The sequence below is a fragment of the Solanum dulcamara genome, chromosome 11, assembly GCF_947179165.1.
Source record: "Solanum dulcamara chromosome 11, daSolDulc1.2, whole genome shotgun sequence".
Classification (NCBI taxonomy): domain Eukaryota; kingdom Viridiplantae; phylum Streptophyta; class Magnoliopsida; order Solanales; family Solanaceae; genus Solanum; species Solanum dulcamara.
In genome coordinates this window covers 40,220,953-40,241,477 of record NC_077247.1, presented here as the reverse complement: position 1 = coordinate 40,241,477, position 20,525 = coordinate 40,220,953, and the positions used below count along the sequence as shown (strand labels likewise).

The following is a 20,525-nucleotide window of genomic DNA, read 5'->3' as shown; positions in this document are numbered from 1 at the left end:
AAATTAAGAAAACTTAATTTAAAAGACTCTAACAGATTTAAATCTTAAAAATTCAGAGAAAAAGATATGAGGTTCTTATTTTCACTTTGAGAAAGTGTTAAGCATTCAAAGTGACCGCTAACGCACGATTATCCGACGATTTGAAAAATTATTTGACTAACTTTTGAAAATGTTAATTTAAAAGGAAATAGAGACTTTAAAATTATTTTTAAAAAATGATCAAACTTAAACATTGAAAATAATATACATGTATATAAAAAGAAAGTAAAAGTTTATCAACTGACTAAGTATAGATAGAAAATCATTTAAAGAGTAATTAACATGAATTGGTTTATCTTTAGGGAGATCTAATTAAGTTAAAACAAATTAAAATTAATATCTAAGCAAGCATAAATAACATAAATAAATAAATTATTACAATCCGAATCAATATAAATAAACAATAAATAACACATGAAAATATGGCTCGACACTTGGGTCATCTACGTTTTGGGCCTTAAGCACAATTCCACTGTATATTGTAGTTATATATACACTGTATATTGAACTGTATGTACACTGTATATAGTGTATATACCATTATTTCTGTATATCAAATTGCATACACACGGTATACCTCTTGTTTGTTCTTTGTATCTGTTGTATATCAGACTATATATACACTGTATATCAGTGTATACAACGTTGTTTTCTTGCATATCAAGACTGTATAGATACTATATATCAGTGTATACGACACTGTTTTTCACCTGTATTCTGTGTATATAGCCCAATATCAATATTCAAATCATGAATATTAGCTTCTTTTCCATGTATCAACTTTTTTGAGCTGATGGGAGACTCAAAACTCAACGATATGCAAGGATGAAGTCCAAAGATGGACTCGAATTGATATCACATGCACAAAAATAAAATGACATAAGCATCTACTCATTTTAAACTAAACCAAGAAATATATTATGATATGTTAAGGTATCAAATTGATGGACATCTTAGATGTGACTAACAACATATATTATCTGTAGACAAAGAAAAGAAACGAAGAAATATATTCAAGTAACTAAAGAACATGGATTTAATATATATGCTATACTAGCTCAAATTTTAAAGAAAGAATTAGTTTCAACAACTCTCGTTCGTACACATCTTCTCTTTGTTTCCCGTGCCTCTAGTGAGTTAGAGACAGAGTTCGAATCGATTAGGCCATGAGAGTTCTAATTAAATAATAATTTTAAGTATTTTTTTGTTATCTAAATCATGTTAAAAGATGAAATTGAAAACAGAAAAATCTATATTGTCAAAGAAAATTACTTGGAAAAATAATGAACAAAACTAAGAGCTTTCATGAAATAATCCTAACACATGTTAACTATAAGAAATTTCTATCATTAATATAATTATTCTTAATACATGCTAACTAAAAAAAAGACTACGAATCAACTAAATATAAAACATGAAATAATTAAATAAAATAAAGTTGAGAAAAGATTTTACCTCTTTCCGAGCAGCGAGACTGAAGACGACAAGTGGAAGACAACTTCACCACCACCCAAGAGCTTGATGGAACTCCAATCCACAAAAAGAAAAATTGAAAATTTAGACTCGAACTATCGTGGGTTCGATGTTATAAGAACACTTTTCTTAGCCTAAATTTCGACTCCAATCTCCTATTTTCCTTGAAGAAAAATATAGATTGAAAGCTATAAATTTTCACAACTTTCAGGCTGGGGACAAGAGTCCAAAATCCTAGCCAAGTTAAGAAAATTTCTAACTTTGGGGTGACTAAAAAACCCTCTCACTTCTTCCTTCTTCTTAATGAAAATATGAGTCTTTATATAGGCCCCGGAACCCCCAAATTCTTCATTAATTTTTGATGTGGAAAAATGGTTTTTTTAGAAAAAACTACAAATTTCAAAAATACAAACTATAATTAAATTAACCTAACTAACATTGTATTTAGTAAAAAATAAAATCTTTTGAGATAATTTCCGAATAACCACATAAATAGTAATCAAAGATATTGTTATATAGAAATATGTATATTATATTAAATTTTATAAAAAGATAAAAATAGTTAAGATTAACATGAAAATATCTTTGTTTTTATAAAAGCTAATTATTTCAAAAATGTTCGAAATTTAAAGAAACTCGATAGCTAATTTGCGTTGTGGAGAGTCAAAATTGGATGTCAACAAGGCTAGCAGGGGTAGAATGTTGTCTTGCTTTGTTACGGTTTAAGGTTGGTCTTAGGTCTAGGCGTGCCAATATAGCTGTGTTGTTATTGTCCTTTGATTATCACTTTATTTTGCTATTGTTCTTGTCTTGTAGAATTTGCATCGTTTTTTGCTTTAACTGATATTTATATATAGATTATTGTTCTCTCTATCTTAGGACTGATACTTTTGAGCCGAGGGTCTTTTGGAAACAACCTCTCTATCTCCATAAGGTAATGATAAGGTCTGCGTATACTCTACCCTCCACAGACCCCACTTGTGGGATTTCAGTGGGTATGTTGTTGTTATTGTCATCGTCATTTCTTGTCTTTCTACATATTTTGTCTACTTTCTTGCTTATATTATTACTCTTTTAGTTTAGTTTTACAACAAAATACATTTTATTCGAAAATTAATGTTTGGCCATGAAAATTCTAAAATATAAGTTGTATTTGAATTTTTGAAAACACCAAAAATATTGTTTTCACTTTTCTCACTTTTACTATATTTTCTTTTTCAACTTTTATCCATATTTTTATAAAAATGACCATATTCAGGTTATATTTTATGTATTTTTAAAAAGTACATTCAAATAATTAAATATAATTTGCAAAATTTATAACCAAACACAGTTTTATTTTCAATTCCTACTTCAAAAATTGTACATAAAGTAAAAAAATATTTGCAATAGTATGTAGTAACTAGTAGCTAGTATATGTGATGATCTAGTTTATGACATTATGTGACTATTTATTTTGAGATATTACTCTTTTGAAACATATTTGATTGTATGTTTAAGATAAATTAGTTAAGTTGAGTGATTTTACATTTTTTAAAATTGAGGATATAAACCATATTTTGAAAAAGTATATTTAAATTCTGAATATTATTTGCAAAAAGTATGATCAAATACAACTTCAACTTTAAAAATTTCAAAAAAATAAGTAAATTGATTCAGGGCCAAACGCCCACGTCTTTTTTATTAAAAAAGGGTAAGAAAACAAAAAAGAATTTATCTCGAATGATAAGCAACTCTCGCCTCCAATTTTGAAAAATCTAAAGGGAGGAACTTCTTATGAAGGATTGAATTATTATTTTTTTGATAAAAGGATTAATGAGGAATGGGTGAAAATTATTTATATCCTTGACTTTCATTTAAAAATCAAATTTCTCTAAATTTTAAACAATAGACATTTTTATCATTTACCACTCCAAAAGATGCATTATTAAATTAGAAACACTTCACCGGTAAAAATAAGGAGTCGTTTGATATGTGGATAAGAATAATAATTTTTGAAATAAAATTTGAAAATTAACTTTTTCCCTTATTTGAGTTGAGATATTAACTAATTTTGAGATTATTTTATTTCACCGTTTACACTAAAATGATAGAATTTATATAAAAATTAAATTAAATAATCTCATAAAATATTTTTGCTTATTCCATCCACGTACCAAACGGCTACACGTGCTTTAGAGAGATATATGCTTTTACCAATGTTAGTGTAGCCATCACGAGAAGTAAAAGAGAACTTCACAAATCTATAGAAAGATTGAATGACTTTATAGTTTCTAACTTTCCTAACTCCTCGTGACTAATTTAAAGAAAGTCATAGCTCCTCTTACCACAAAAACTTATCCTCATTTATTAGTTACTGCAAATTATAGTTGTTTTCGACTGATAATATGTAATCTTTTAGATTTAATTTTTAAATAAATAATTTTTTTAAATAATCAAGAAGATATTAATTTTTCTCTTCTTTTCAAATTTTACTCGCGTCTAATAAATAATTTGAACAAAATCTAAAAAGAGTGTTAATATTGCTTTACATTTTTCTACGAGAAAATTAAGAATAATTTAGTCAAACAGCTTTTTAAATTAATGTCGTTAAATGATTCGTTGATGGGTGTGCAAAAACCTTTAAAAAACACTTATTATGCCTTTAACTATTTTCCTTTTGTGGTAGGAATAATTTTTTTGTATGGCTCCATGTTTTATCCAGGATATGTGATGTATATGCCATTCCGAAGTGCTCTATTAATCTACTAATAAGTCGTTTTATGGCAGTTTCGATCTAACAATAACAAATCCAGTATAGTTTATGTGTTATGCTACTTTAAGATATTTTCCTTTATTAAATTTTGATTAACCTTTTTGGAGGAAAAAAATGAATAGATAGTAGGTGGCGATATTTTTCGCAACCACAACGGTGCATGAATTAAAGGTCATGCCGCCTATTAAGTTATTTAACTACGGTAATTTTCTTTTGTTTGATATAAACACTGTTAGCGATGTAGTGTAATGTTATTTTATTAAATGTTGTTAGTTCAATAGCAGTTGGGCATTTGGTCTAGTGGTATGATTCTCGCTTAGGGTGCGAGAGGTCCCGAGTTCAATTCTCGGAATGCCCCTTTTTATGTTTCTTTTATTTTCCTTCTATATTGATCAAACCATGTGATATAATAGTAATTTTCAAAATATGCAAATGAAAATGCACTGATATTTTGATCAAACCATGTGATATAATAATAATTTTAGCTATGAGTTCATCTTAATGTTTAGAATTTTTTGATATATTGTTCATTCGAGTTTCGAAACTGTTGAATTGATGAACTTAAACTCAAAATTAATTATTTTTATGAGAAAGATTTGGGTAGGTACCATATGAATAAGGTGCTCCCTTAAAGATTCAGAAAGAGGCAGTCTTGCCTGACCTGTTTTGAATAGTTTAGGAATAGCAATAAAAAATACATTTTGCGCTAGAAGGAGGGCTTGAACCTCCGACCTTGTGGTTAACAGCCACACGCTCTAACCAACTGAGCTATTCCAGCTGTTGATATGCGACACATCATTAGATTAATTATTATTTTAATACTATAATATCTCCAGCACGTGCTTGTCACAAGACTTGCGTTCCTGAACCCGGAATTCTCAACATTTTTGCTCTTCACCTTCGCACCGAAATCCAAATCCATTGCGGAGTCTGGAAGCCACAAATTCTTACAAATTAGATGCATCTGAAATCTCTTTCTGCGTGAAATTCCAATCATTCTTCCGTTCCGTTGAATCAAAAGTAGCATTGCAATTGCACGAACTAGAAATTTCTTCATCAATGACGACGGAGGATAATTGCCCTAGAGTTTCATCTTCTGAAACCCTAGACTCCAATTCTTCATCAACAAAGCAAAGGTGCGTAAAATTTGGATGGTAATCAACTTCAATTGAGATCTAATTTCTCCTTAATATCATTGACTTAGGTCAAAATCGAAACTTTCACGCAAACAATATTTGTGTCTGCCTTCACTAGTTTGAGATTGAGCCTAGCTGATTGATATATTGATTGATCCCCTAAAAAACTTTTTTTTTTGCTGATGTGTTTATTAAGTTTGAGGTTTCGCATCCCATGATTTAATCCTTTTAATGTATTGCTGGCTCCGTGATTGGTCAATTTCCTTTGCTTTGATGCTAAACTGAAATTTTTTGGCAGCTGAATTAGTATTTTGTTGAGACGAAATTGGTACTCTGTAGGAAGAATCAGTATTGAGGTAATGGCAGTAGTAGTATCTTCACAGGGAAGGTTAGCTGTTTTGTAGGCATTTAGAGAATCTGGTTTAACTTAATAAATATTAGTGGATTGTTTGCATTATGCTGCAGAAGAGGAAAGAGAAATTAGCAACAACATACATAATATAATCCCACAAGTGGGGTCTTGGGAGGGTGGGTTGTATGCAGAATACCTTCGTGGGGTAGAGAGGCTGAAAATAGCTTTTCAGAACACTGGAACAGTTTGAGAAAAGAAAAATAAGCATAAAAAATTATGTACTGGGGCTGAATGGATATAGAGATTCACTTTTGAGACAAGTAACAAATAAAAGAGTTCACTTAACTGGCCCTAGATAGTTTAGGATTTAGGCATAGTTGATTGATTCATCATGAATTGATTGGTTTTATGTTGGGCGTACCTCAAGTAAGCGTTCCTTTTTCGAGCTTGGTACTGGCATGTGAGCTCACTCAGGAGAAATTATTTGATTGATTGATTAATTAATATTAGAAAAATGATAAGCGGCAGCTTTGTAGTCTAATAAGAAGTTCCATGTAAGCTCTTCTGGTGGTATAACTTTTCAACATCTTCCAGGAAACGGAGAAAGTGGGATCAGCCGGCGGAGACATTTGTTCCAGAAGGGGCAGCGGTATCTGGGATTTTTCCATTGGCAAATATGGGTTCTCTTGCTGCTATCACACTACCTGGCGTAGTTCCCGTCTTCGGTGCTGCTTTTACGAATCCTCTTACCGCTGTTGGTGCTACTACAGGGCAGCAGCTTCCTGTTATTATTGCCCAAAAATCAATTCAAGTAAGTTCATCGGAGAAGATGCTGCTTATTATTTTCTAGTTTCGAAGTTTTCCCCTATTAATTGAGGGTTGTCACCTAGCTCTATTAGTTATTATCCAAATGCATGATTTACGTTCTCCCAACATTTGGGGGTTGAAGAAATTATTTTTGTTGTCAGTAAGCCTTTCCCAATTATCTGCCTCCTTATACCATTATCTAAAAGAAAAAGATCTCTGGTTCACTTTCCTGCAGTTGTCTTACTGCAAATTAGCAGTTAATGTGTTTGTTACCCATCTTTTGAATTTATACTGAATCAGCCATGTTCTTTGTGTCATTTTTCCATTACCCTTCTACGAAATGCTGTTCAGAATCAGCTATCTTTTTTGTTTCCGGTCACTTCTTATTTTCCAATGAGCTTTGCAGCCGAAAATTCAGGATGAGTTGATAGCAAGAGAAATTGTCATTAATGATGCTGATCCGTCTGTTCGCTACAGGCTCACAAAGCGCCAAACACAGGAAGAGGTGAATGTTGTTAATGGGTTTTATAAGACTAAAGATGAGTTGAGAAGCCAACATGATTATATTAAGGTTATGCACATTATTTATTGATCAATTATTACTGTTTCTGCAGATTCAGAAGAGCACCGGTGCTGTGGTTATAACTAGGTAGTACACCATGAAGTCTTATATTTCTTATTGTTTAGATTTTGTTTACAGTATGATACATATTTAACGTGGCTATGGCAGGGGTAAATATAAGCCTCCGAATGCAACATCTGATGGTGAAAAACCCCTATACCTTCATATTTCTGCTGGGGCACATGTAAGCAATTTTAGTTACTTGCGTTTAAGATGCACCATTTGGTTCAGGAAGATTGCTGATAAAGTTTTGTCTATGACTAAATTGCTTAGATGAATCATTTTCTGACCATTTTTAATTGGTCAATACATTTGGCTAGTGTTAACTTGTTTCTCTGAGTTTGGTTTCTGTGTTTTTTCCAACCATTGAAGTGGTTACCACCAATATTCTTCTGCTCCTCTTCTCTAGCTAAGAGTTCATTGACTGTTAGCTTTTTTTTTCCTGTTTCTATCCAATATATACTACACACGACTGGAGAATCTGGAACTATCTATTCTCTTTAAAACCAAAGCCTGTGGTGGAGCAAACCCTATTCTCATCTTCTGAACCTTTTCTACTTTTTTGTTTTTATGTCTACATCTTTCATCTATCCAGCCCAAATTTAATGTTCATTTTAACTTGGCAAAGTTAGTGAGTTGAAAACATAAAAGTATGAAGTTAGAAATCCACTAACAACTTTTTGCTATCTTAGGAAAAAAATTAAAGAAAAGAGTTGAGTGGAGAAATGTTAAAGGGGTCTCTCATTAAGTTTCAGGCTATGTTGTATTTTGTACTTATCTTGGGTCACAGTATGTAGAAAATATTGTTATTCGTTATAGTGAGACTTCTCTCTGTAATCTTTCAAGTTTTATTGTTTTGACCTTTTACTTTGCTGGGTGAAGTGATTGCTACAGTTTATTTACATTTACTGTGGTTGATTCAGCTAGAAACAACACTTGAGAGGATCAAAGCAGTTGATCGTGCTGCTGCTGTAGTGGAAGAAATGCTGAAGCAAGGTATTGTTAACAATGGATTAAAGGTAAGCAGCATCTACTGAGTTTTGGCAGGACCTGAAGCCAGAAAATTACTAGAACTTCTAACTCTCTTATCATCAGGTCAATCACCTGCTGAGTACCTGTGTGTACCTGGGCTTTGAGGCTGATCCATCAGCAAATATTACTGTGCGCATTCGTGGACCAAATGTGAGCTCCCTCTATCTAGCTTTGCTCTTTTTCCTTGGTTTATTGAGTTATTGTCGTAGTTGCCTGTCGAAGGTTAATTTCTTTATAAACTTTTCAATTTATGAATTCTCGCATAGTTAAAGACATAAAATATAGAATCTTTTATTTTGTGTTTTACTATCCATTTGCCTTGTCAATTTCTTTTCCCTATTTGTTGTGATTTGCTGGCAAGTTCAGATATCAGGAAAGTTCATTCAACGTCACTTCTTTGTTATTGATCAGATGTTGGCATCATTTATTCTCTTTGTTGATCAGATTCTGGTCTGAGTAATTATATGATTGTTTCTTTCCAGCAGTTTGGGTATAATCCATTCTCCACCCTGTTTTTTTGCCTGGCTAATTATCTCATTTATCTCTTTTGGCATTATGATTCTTGATGTGCTCCTTTAAACTTTATTCTTATTGATAGAAAGCCAAGAGATTCTAATGTTCTGAGCTCTCTCTGACATCTCCGTTCATTTGGAGAGATTTTCTTCTGTGCTGGTGGTTGGCTTTTTGTAAGTGCAGGATCAGTATATAAATCACATTATGAATGAAACTGGAGCAACTGTCTTGCTAAGAGGACGTAGTTCAGGATATTCAGATGGAGGACAGGGTGAAGGTGCCTATTTGTTGATTAAGAGTTATTTGCCCATGCTCCATAGTTAGCATGATAAGATTGGTTATCAATCGTGTGCCACTGGCTAGATTTCTTGACTATCAAAAAAGATTAGTTATTCCTCATAAATGTATTCTTTTTAATGTGCAGATGTGCACCAACCTCTGCATTTACTCATATCAAGCAATAACAGTACAAGTCTTGAGCGTGCGAAGCTTTTGGCAGAAAATCTTTTGGATACTATTTGTGCAGAGTGTGGTGCTTCTAGGTATGCATGTTGCTCTGAGTATATGAAATGTGATTGCAACCTGTTAACTTTTCGTTCAGAAGAGGTTTATGTGGGCTGTTATTATGTTATGATTCTGTTTCTTTTGTTGGGCTTAGTCCTGAATCCTCGTATTTGTGACTGTCAATCCGCAGAGTCTCTTCTTGTAAGGTTTATGGAGCTGTTCCGCCTCCACCACAACCATTAGCCAGCATTCATGGTTCTGGAAGTGAATCAGAAATCAATAACATACCTGCAGCCAATGTAGCTGCACTGATTTTGAGCTCCTCAACAGCAGCAGCAGTTCCCGTGACTGCAACTGCAGGTGTGACTGGTGTTGTTTCTCAGGGTACAGTGCCTCAATCTCTAGGCTCACTGAATCTTGTATCATCTCAACCACCCACCAGTTGCTATCCTCATCAATTAGTTACAAATAGAACAAGCTATATTGGTTATGATGGTATATATCCTCAAGCCACTGCGCTGCAGCAAGTTGCTTTGGCTCTTAGGCAGTCTACTTCTCCAGTCACTGCCACAGTTGCTCCGGCAACAACAGGAGCAAGCATCACTTCACAGAAAAGTATAGATTCTGAGAAGGACAAGCGCCCTGCACAGAAGCGTAAATTTAAAGAATTGCTAGCTGCTGGAAAATGCCAAACAACTGTAAATCAGGTATGTGCTTAGTCTCCTTGACCTGTACGAAGGTATCTCCAGGCAATTGCCCTTGACTGACTTTTGATGAGAAAATTATAATGATCATTTTCGAGTCAAGTACATAAACCTTCATGATTGACAGAGATGGGGAATGAATATTGAAAGCATTTCTTGTTATAATTTCTGGCATATGAATCTAAACTGGAGTATCCAGAAGTTCCTCCGTTAGCGCTTTCTGCTCGTTGAAGTATGCAACGGGGCACTGGCTGTGCAAAAAGTTTTTCTCCAAGCCTCGAAAATAAGCCTAACTCTTGGATGAGGACTAAACTGGTAGATGATATCATGTTTTTTTAATTAAAAAAAAAAGAGGAAGGGTACTGTATATGATATTATATTACTGCCATTACTGCTGTTCCAACTCACTCAGTGGTAGATTGAGGGGTACATTTATCACTAATCTGAATGGATCAAAAGCACCTCCAAGTACTGCTGTTTAGCCATTCATTGACCATTCACTATGTGGTATCTAGCAGATCGACTGCTAGAATGACAATATAACTGAAAAAAGATGTTGGTTTATGTGAGACAAGTTTCCACTAGTGGTTGTGGCTAGAGGTCTCTGAAGTTGTATTGTTTCCCATTCCTCATTTGGAAGGTCTCCACCAAATTACGAAGTTCCTGTGATTTCTCAAAATTTATGCTCTGAAATCAGGCCTTCATAAACTGTGGTGCTATGTGGCATATCTATAGCCTGTGCATCTGCCTCGTTATATCTGAAGTTGTGTCCCTTAATTGTTTCTCACTGCTTGAGTGATCTTCTCAGAGGCGTATCCAGTATTTCGAGAGTATGGGTACACTATTACGAAAAGATGGATCTAAGATATAAATTTGATCCGTTCGACTATTAGGTTCTTAACACTGCACTAGTAAGAACAAATGAATCTAAGATAAAAATTTGATCCATTTGACTTTTAGGTTCTTAACACTGAACATGTTACCGTGCCAAAAAATATTAGTAATATTCAATGTGACACACTTAAGGTTTTTGAAAGATTAAAACAAAAAAAACAAAAGAAAAATTAATTGAAACACCAAAAGTGTTACCGATAACCACTTGGAGAGGTGTTACTAGACTTTAAAAAGAGAAAAAACAAGGTAGATATAAGATTTAAATTTCTAACCTCACTTAGAGAGGTGCACCCAATTATAATCACGTCATATGATACTTTGAACGTGGGTTCACACATCTATATTTAAATATTTTTAAAAAAATATAACACTACTATATATGATCTAGGGAGGGGAGCATGGGTTCACGTGAACGCATGGAACCCCCTAGATATGCCCCTGATCTTCTGCACAGGATTATGCTGTGTATATGATACTTTGCCTTCCACTATATAAATGGTATTAATAGAAGGATGTAGTGCAGCTTGTGTAGTATGATGACTGGCAAAATTGGGATTTATCAGATTCTCCTTATTTTGGGTCTCTTTTAAACTTAGTTTACCCTCCAGTCTTCACCCTACATCTTAGTTTCTGTTCACCCCGCACATGTGGCAACTGTAGCAATCCAAGTTCTGCATATTGATCTGGATCCAAAGTTCCAAGGTGCTAGTTAATTTAAGGAGCCTTATATCCCACGCAGTTATAAGAATATGAAATTTATCAGTTTGATTCTTTTCCTTTATTGCTTTGGTTATTTTATAACATTCCCCTGTTAAAATTGGTTGAGTGTGGGTGGGTGGGATGGGGTTGGGGGGTCCCGTAAACAAAAAGAAAAGGACTTCTTTGTTTCTCGTTTTAAATTTGTATCACATTACGGTTCTAAATGGAGCGTTGAAATTCCTCCAATTTCCTTCCCTTAGATAATTTTCAGTTAAAAGCACATATTTGTTTCTGGTCTAACCTTTTTTACTTGATATTCCAGGTAATTTCTCTGACCTTGTATGAAGCTAACAGGCTGATAGTGGAACTCTGTTGGACCTTTGTATGTTTCACAGGATTCTGGATATGGAGGCGGCATGGGGTTGCTGCGTGCTATTTCAGTTTTATGGTGCCGATGCAAAGATACCATGCCCCTTCTGGTTTTGGCATTCTGTCAAATGTTTATATGCTAAAATATGAAATGTACATTATTAACCAACTTTGCTTCAAGTACTAAAAGGGTAATAAGATCGAGCTCACAATACATTCTGCCCGTGAGGCTTTCAAACAATTTGAATTTTACTCTGAAGAGAAAATGTTTTCTATTGGTATCTGCAATATATGCATTTTCTGAACATGATGATCTAAGCTCCTTGAAGTAAGTGATAGAAGAAAAGTCAAGTTGCATATCTTACACTGTGAGTCCAATTTATTCATGTCAATCAATGATTCTTAGGATCATGCATTTATTTTAAACTTCCCTTGCCTGCTGCTATACAAGTAAAAGAATGTTAACAAATAACAAGTATGTTCTTGAAAAACTCAAACTTTTTACCTCCTCTTTTCCTGGAATTTCTAAGTTTTCTGGATGGACTCTCCCTCCCCTGTTTGGTTGCCAGAATCCACTGCAGGGTCCAGAGCTTTCAATGCTTCAGGAACGAATGTCAGACGGAGGTGATAGAGACAAAATTGGTACTCCGGCATCGAAAAAGTTGGTTCAGCCCTTATCCAGTTCAATGCCGCCGCCGCCACCTCCTAGAATGATGCCTCCACCGCCTCCACCTCCAAAGTTTCAATCATCCACACAGAAAATGCATGACAACAATGTGGTTAATAAAGCACCATGTAAAATTGTTCCGGGTATTTGCCATCACTCAAGTTTATTGGTCTCAATATTTCAATAAACTCTTGCTTGGTTTGATTTTTAGTGATGACCTACCTACCCTCATTACCCCCCCTTTTTTTCTTGCATTTCTTGTTTACTAAGTGAAAGTGTGAAAATCCATTTAGTCCAATTAACATAGTAGAGATCTGTCAGTATTTCCATTACCTGGTGAAATTTTGCTGTTCCTCACATGGATAGAAACTACTACTAAAATCAGACTCAACTTATTTTACTTTTTATTCTTATCATCCACTTTTTATTTTTGTTCCAATTTTGTATTATATCGGTATGCGATGAGCTTAAACGGGTGGGATGTTCACTAAAGATTGCATATAGCCGACCCCAAGTTGCTTGGGATTCAGGCATAGTAGTAACTGTTATCCGAATCAACTTTGTCTATTTCCATTTTTACAGTTGAGGATTATGAGTGTGTTTGTATTTAATTTTTTGATTTAATTTATGCATCTCAGATACTTTAGTCCAGCTAATGGAATATGGGGATGACGACGATGATGATAATGATGAAGCAACTGATAGACCTTTGGAAAGTAGCTCAAGTGTGCTAGCAACTCCAAAGCCATTCTGAGCAGTTTAATAATATGACCACTGCCCATCTCTGAAAACTTTGGCAACAGCTGATTGTGCACTGGAAGTTGAATTGATTGTTTTCATTTGACCTGGAACTGGCTGGTAGATTATTATCGGCTGTGGATCATGTTCCTACTGTGAAATATTTTATATGTACTAACTCCCTACCTCCCACAAAAAGATGAGGGGAGGAAGCAAACAGAGGAAAAGAGGAAAAAGAGAGCTCTGTAGTATTGTGCCAAGTTGGCAATACCGGAGTGCAGCTGATGCCCTTTGTAAGATGACTCTTAGAGACTCCGCAACCTTGTATTTCCATTATTCTTTCCTCCAGGTAGTTGAAACCAGAAGTTGTTTGCTGCTGGTGCTTGTAGTTTCACACTGAATTTTTTAAGGATTTTTTTTATTAAACAAAGAAATGGCATCAGTTTAACGTACTATTTGTTTTTAGTATCAATATGGAGTTATTTGAAACTCTCAAGCAATCAGCAAGCTATGGAAAAACAACTTGACGATCCAAGATGCTTTTTACTCTACTGAATGTAATGTAAGGAAGCCATTGCATATTAAGTAAATGTGCAAATGCCACGATCTTCATTTTAGGCACAAGGTCAAGAAAGTTAATCACAAGCGCCTTAAAGAAAGGAACGAATAGCAAAAGATTCAGCACTGTACAATACACAAAATCAGTACTTGGAGAACTCCATGAAATTAAACACACTTTCAAAAGAGAGAAGAAATTATGAAACAAGTTAATAGTAGATGAAGCATGCAGTCAGTAGCAATTCTGGTGGAAATAAAATATACTCTTTGCCTCAACACATGTTGTGAACATGTACTCATCGAAGCCAAAGTTCTTGACTAGCATGGAAGGACATATTATCAACCCCTTGAGTTGGCATAGTCATTTGGCTCATCATTGTCATCTCTGAGGCTTCCTTCGGCGTCCGGTGTAAAATCATTGTTTACAGATTCAGTCCCTTGGTCTACACTAAGCTGTTCTTCGCCACCATTGTGCGAGGTCCCAGGGCTCCCACCAAATTCAGAGTTGTTGAAGAGATTATTAATACCGGAAACACCAGCATTGTAATTTCCGCTACTCCCACCACCATATCCAGCCCCAAAACTACCTTGTTCAACATCCCCACCATAGTTGCCACCACCTGCAGGGTAACTGTTGTTGGTACCATAGTTACCACCACCTCCATAATTGGCAGATGCGTAACCTCCAGCTCCCCCACCATAGTTAAATCCACCTCCACTACCAGAACCACGCCCAAATCCTCCAGGGCGCTTTTCTGTGGCGTAGTTCACCCTTATACGTCTCCCATGGAGATCCTGCAAAATTAAGCATCAAATTTTACATAATACTAGTCCCAAAAAGTATTCAAATTTTCATTCTCAAATGACTGAAGGTAACAAAATGTAATTTGGCCATGATATAAAAGAAAGGCAAAACAACATGAAGTCCTGATGATATTTTGACACAATAGAATCTTATTGGGTGACTAGATGGAAACACCACCTTGTCACCAAGGATAACTAATCAATTTCTCCAGTAATTGATAGTGGAATATGATGAATAAAAAGAAAGGGACAACAACATGAAGTTATCACCTGATACTGGTCCTAAAAAGTTGTTCAAATATTTCATCTCATTTATAACTGTAAGAAAATGACACAGGCAATTTGGTCTTAATATTTAAGAAGGGCACAATAACATGAAGTTATGAAATTTTCACGTAATAGAACCTATTAGATGAGACTGGATGGAAACCAACATTGACAGAGTGTAATAAGATGGATACACCATGTGATACAAAAAACCTGAAGGCGGTTATCACTCTTCGGGAAGAACTGGCACTAGTGATCCACAAAGAAAACTGGGCATCATTACCTGGCCATCCAAGGCACTCAGGGCACTAGATGCTTCTTCAGCAGATGTATAAGTAACAAAAGCAAACCCTCTGGATCTGCCAGTGTCACGATCAAAAATAACTCTAGCTGCATGAGTTACATATTATCATTAAGTCAATTTCTCTTTTGGTTAAGGTCACATTAATTTTATAGGCTCCATGAACCACATATATGGAGTAAGCTGCAAAATTTTATGTTATCAGAAGTCAAATCGTAAGTCAAGTACCTTCAATCACTTGACCATGTTGGGAGAATGCCTCACGCAGAGAGATTTCATCAGTGCCATATGAGAGACCTGCAGGGGATTGTTGGCCATTATAGAACAACGTAAAGAAGCAAAAAGAACATAGAAACTCCGACAGGTGCGAACAAAATCCTTTTACCTCCAACAAAAAGCTTTGAAGAAGACATGCTTCTTATAGCCTGGTAAAGTGAGGTTCTAGAGGCACACAGTTCCAAGTTCGTGTGTCTGCTAACACTCTGTTTAAGCATATTTCCAATTCTACTGAACAAAGCCATCTTTAACCCTATGAAAAGAACGGAATGACAGGAGCCATATTAAACATAACATGAGGATAAATGTTAAAGTTGTTAAATTTAGAAGAAATCTTTGATTGTAGAATACTTCCACCATTAACTGCTGAAAGGCACTAGATGTAGTGACAACAACAACAACAACCCAGTGAAATCCTGCAACGTGGGGTATGGGGAGGGCAAAGTGTACGCATACATTACTCCTACCAAGGTAGGACAGTTGTTTCACTAGATGTAGTGAAACAGTGTAAAAAAAAGTTTACACTCAAACATAGCCATGTTTTATTTACATAAGAAATAGCCAAAATCATATGACTATACAATATAACTTGCCAAAATTCATAGAAAGTATACTGACTATATAATATAGATTACTTATACATGAGTTATACACTGAGTATACATTATGATACACTCTATACATCTGCATGTACATGAATATACACTGAATAAACACCGAATGACCCTTTTTTTTGGTAATTAAAATGACCGAATGGCCATCTGCTGTAATTATCCCTAAAAAAAAAGGGGGGGGGGGGATGGCTTCTTTTCTCCGAGCTCATATTTCGTCCCTACTTATATAACAGTGACATTCCAAAATATGTGAACCATCCCATTTCATGACTTGTAAGAATTCAAATTCATTTTGAGATTAAACACATTCAAACCAACTTCCCATTTCTTTAATAATTTCTTCCACTAAAAAGAACATGTAACAACTAAGTCCAATAAACATGTTCATTCATACAAAATAGAACAAAGGGAACACACATTTACTCTTCCATAATTGTCATAAACTATAAATCACAAGACACAGACATTCCCCATGAAGCAATCACTCTATTAATCAAAACCCATCAACAAAAAAAATAATAAAGACCGTATTTTTATTAGCAATCAGCATCCCAACTATTGTAGTACAGTAGTAATGGAATTCAAGAAACAGAGCGAAAATGGGACAAACAAACCCTAACCTTTTTGATTAAAACTAAACAAACCGATCAAACCAAAAAAAAACCTTTAACGATTAAGCTAAGCGGAAACGGATATAGGAAGAATTCCAGAATTAAACATACCTCTCTTGTGTTGAAGATTTTTTTTCCCCTTAAACCCGGTGAGCTCCAGTCAGTAGGGTTTTTTGAACTTTGTGGGTATAAATATTCTAAAATATATTGGCCTTACGATTAAAAACTTGGAACGATCTGAGCCGTTAAATGAAAGCGGAGTGTACACCGTTGAGTGAAGATCCCCAACTCAAGTTTATTTTTCCATTTTCCTTTGTCTAGAAGCATCTACCTATGCTCTTTTCATTTGACATTAATTACGTGGCATTATTTGATTGGATATGAAATTTCAAAAAAAGAAGGATTTTTTTTCATTTCGGTGATAGAGAGCTTGTTTAAGAGACAGTTTGAATTTGTTTATAGCTTTTGATTCATTTTTTGCTTTTAAAATAAGTGTGTAAAAATATTTTTTTATTTTATGCAAATTCTACAAGAATATTTAAAAATTATTTTGACTTAGAATACATTTAAAATAAATTAATTTAAACTGGCTCAAAATTTGAATTGGTACATATACAAATTAAAATTTTTGAAAATTTTCATCTTAATACTATAATATTTGTATGATAAAAACTTTTAAAATGTGTGGCCTTAAAGTTGATATAATGTTTGTGTGATTGATATAATAGAAAATGTATATTTAGAAGTGTGTTATTTTTTTAAATAGATTAAAAAAATGTCATCATATAAATTAGAACAGAGGAAGTAAAGTTTTTCAAATTTATTATTTGAAATAAGCTTTAAATATGTGTGCAACTATAAATAATTTCATCAACGATAGAATGAAAAATTATAATTTCTACTAGATATGATAAGGCCCATTAACGGGCCCAATATTACAGTCTTAATTTATATTTATACGTGGTCGATTATATTTTTTTAAAAAATAAATTAAAAAATATTTTATGTAGACACAGAGAATGAGAATTAGCATAACACTTTGCAAGTAAATTGTCTTTTCTATTTCTATAAAATTAAACAATATCTTATAACTTATTTAGGTTACCACAACTAACATTAAAAACTTATGTAATTTAATTATTTTGACAGATACAAATATTGAATTAAATAACAAACATATATTAAATATAAAATAGTCTCATATTAAAAAGTCATAAACCTCAAGCATGATTCGAACAAGGTGGATGTGCATATTTATAAATTTTATTTAACACGCATAATCAATGTTACTGCTTAGTGATTCATACAAATTTAGTTAACAAAAAAGAAGTGAATGAAAAAATTAAAATAAACGGTTGAATTGAAAAATAGGAAGAATTATAGAATATATTTAAAAATGGCAATACTCCACTGAAAAGATGAAAATAGTAGTTAAAGGTCACAATATGATGATGTTGTTTTTAGGAAGAGGATGATTCTAGATTATGAAGAGAGTCTGAAATTACAATTTGATCCTTGATTATCCTTTTTTTATTATAATAATATATAGATATGAAAAGACCTGTTTATGGACTCAACATTAATAAATTAAATTATGTTTATAATTGCTTGATTATTATGTTTGAAAAATAAACTAATAATTAATATTTATATCTAAACACGACTGAGAATAATAACAAAGATCCCACTTTACGATTAATTATCTTTTCTATTTCTAAATTGTATTAACATAAACTTATTTTCTCTAAGTTATATATGAGCTAACATTTTTAAAATTCAAAGCTTATATGTATTAAAAAAAATGCTAATGCACATAATTAAGAATAATAATATTAAATTGTATTAACATAAACTTATTTTCTCTAAGTTATACATGAGTTAACATTTTTAAAATTCAAAGCTTATATGTATATAAAAAATGCTAATACACATAATTAAGAATAATAATATAAATAGATCAAAGAAAGAGTGGACTAAACAATGACACGCATATTTGAAGAAAATACCTTTCTAATTGAATTTGTAGTTTTATGCTAACACAATTTTGACAAAAATATGTTTGTACTATAGTGCATTTATTTATACAAAATGTGGGTTTAATTAGGATTAATTGATGCATAATGTGTTTGTAAAATATTTACTCACTGATCTCAAGGCCTTACTTTTTCTTAACCACAATAATCACTTTCTACATTTATTAGAGTAGTATAAACATGAAAAGGAAAATTAAATTATATATATTTTTTAAGATAATAAATATAATTTGTAATTAATTAACACAAAGAAATAGAGAAACTTTTTTACTTCACTTTATTTAAAAACCAGCTTGTGATTATGAAAATTACAAATATAACTTGAAGTTGTATTTGAAATTTGAAAAACATTCAAAACTTTGATTAACTATATTCTTCTTCTTCAAATTTTAGCCTAAATTCTTTATTTTTTTTAAAAGATCCCATTTGAATTATATTTCATTTTTTTTAAAAAAGTACATTCAAATAATTAAATATTATTTGCAAAATCTATAACTTAACACAAATTCATCTTCAAAAAATTTAAATAAAATGAAAAAATGTAATATTTTGTAGTAGTTCTTAAATGAGATCTCATTTATGATATTATATGACTATCTATTTTGAGATATTATCCTTTTAGTGTAATTTGATTGTATGTCTCAGGTAAATTAATCGAGTATTTTTAAAAAAATGAGGAATATAAATCGTATTTAGAAAGACATAATATATAAATATGTCTTTTAACTTGGCCTCACATGACATCTATGCCTTTTAATTTTAAACGTACATAAATAAACATTTAAACTTATATAAAATTAAACAAGAATACACACACGTCTTAAAGAACATAATACACTAACTATATCCAAATCAAATGGAAATAAAAAAAATAAAAAATAAATGTGTGGTCTTGAATGTATAGGCTTTGAAGTGAATCAATAAATGGGGTCTACATTTTAACTTTGCAATTGACTTCTTTTACTCCTCCCAATGTTGGTACACGTGCAACAATTAGAATCCACAACTATTGAATTAGTGGTGGATACATTGGGAATTACATAAATTTTGCCTAGTTTTTTTTTTTTGGAAAGTTCAATACTCTCAATGCATAATGTACACTTGAATTAAGATTGAAAATTTTATAAGTCGACAAAACTGCCCTTAGTCGTCCAGGGCTTCACATATCTATATAATAGAAAAATAGGTGATACACTTTTTGAAATACATTTGAAAAAAATGTATGACACATAAATTGAAATTCGAGGCATAACTAATTACATTTCAATTTCAAGTTAATTAAATTAAACTATATACCTTTGTTATGTTTATTTATTTTATTTTGTCTTATTTTATTGAACGTTAAATAGTTGTGCGCTGAATCATAAAATAAAATAAAATTTGATAAAATAAAATAATATTATCAAGACAATGCAAATTTCAATGATGAGTCTAAACAAATTTCATGTGGTGGAACAAATTCCAACGTTGAGTCCTAAGAAGGAGTGTATGTGATATCCTAGCTTATGATAAGAGTTCTACAATAATGAAACACATGAGAGATGTTGGATATATAAGTAAGCACATTTTATATCATAATGAAATATTCTAAAGAATATGGGTCTAGGCGCATAATAGACAATATTACTAATGAACTAGTCTGATAAAGATGATATCAGAATCATTCTTGTTTCAATTTTATCAATAGTGGGCCAGAGTTCAACTGAGTTTTCTACAAATATTGAAAAAGCGAGCAAACCTCAATGTTAAGTTTAGCC

General features: G+C 32.8%; 2 protein-coding genes and 2 non-coding genes across 7 annotated transcripts; 2 read left to right on the top strand and 2 right to left on the bottom strand.

Annotated features, from left to right (window-relative positions):
• Window positions 1–4,553: 4,553 nt before the first annotated feature.
• On the top strand, window positions 4,554–4,625 carry TRNAP-AGG (transfer RNA proline (anticodon AGG)). Its single transcript has one exon. It is a non-coding gene; the product is annotated as a tRNA-Pro (tRNA).
• A 346-nt stretch (window positions 4,626–4,971) lies between these two features.
• Window positions 4,972–5,045, bottom strand: TRNAN-GUU (transfer RNA asparagine (anticodon GUU)). The gene has a single exon. It is a non-coding gene; the product is annotated as a tRNA-Asn (tRNA).
• A 94-nt stretch (window positions 5,046–5,139) lies between these two features.
• Window positions 5,140–13,756, top strand: LOC129872816 (protein RIK). 3 transcript variants are annotated; one of them, XM_055947701.1, is made up of 12 exons: window positions 5,143–5,403; window positions 6,350–6,566; window positions 6,969–7,067; window positions 7,177–7,211; window positions 7,293–7,368; window positions 8,108–8,203; window positions 8,280–8,366; window positions 8,913–9,006; window positions 9,154–9,271; window positions 9,424–9,940; window positions 12,469–12,709; window positions 13,205–13,756. In XM_055947701.1, exons 1-12 carry the CDS (start codon window positions 5,327–5,329, stop codon window positions 13,318–13,320), a joined length of 1,773 nt encoding a protein of 590 aa, XP_055803676.1. In that variant the 5' UTR covers window positions 5,143–5,326; the 3' UTR covers window positions 13,321–13,756. The 3 variants fall into 3 exon arrangements, with proteins under 3 accessions (XP_055803677.1, XP_055803678.1, XP_055803676.1); XM_055947702.1 differs by lacking the exon at window positions 13,205–13,756 and having other exon boundaries at window positions 5,140–5,403; window positions 11,853–12,627; XM_055947703.1 differs by lacking the exon at window positions 13,205–13,756 and having other exon boundaries at window positions 5,141–5,403; window positions 11,926–12,627.
• Window positions 13,757–13,930: 174 nt separating this feature from the next.
• On the bottom strand, window positions 13,931–17,028 carry LOC129872817 (glycine-rich RNA-binding protein 4, mitochondrial-like). Of its 2 annotated transcripts, none has more exons than XM_055947704.1 (5): window positions 16,847–17,028; window positions 15,620–15,763; window positions 15,463–15,531; window positions 15,217–15,323; window positions 13,931–14,657 (listed from the first exon to the last, which is right to left on the bottom strand). In XM_055947704.1, exons 2-5 carry the CDS (start codon window positions 15,753–15,755, stop codon window positions 14,202–14,204), a joined length of 768 nt encoding a protein of 255 aa, XP_055803679.1. In that variant the 5' UTR covers window positions 15,756–15,763; window positions 16,847–17,028; the 3' UTR covers window positions 13,931–14,201. The 2 variants fall into 2 exon arrangements, with proteins under 2 accessions (XP_055803679.1, XP_055803680.1); XM_055947705.1 differs by lacking the exon at window positions 16,847–17,028 and adding an exon at window positions 16,745–16,767.
• Between the last annotated feature and the right edge of the window lie 3,497 nt (window positions 17,029–20,525).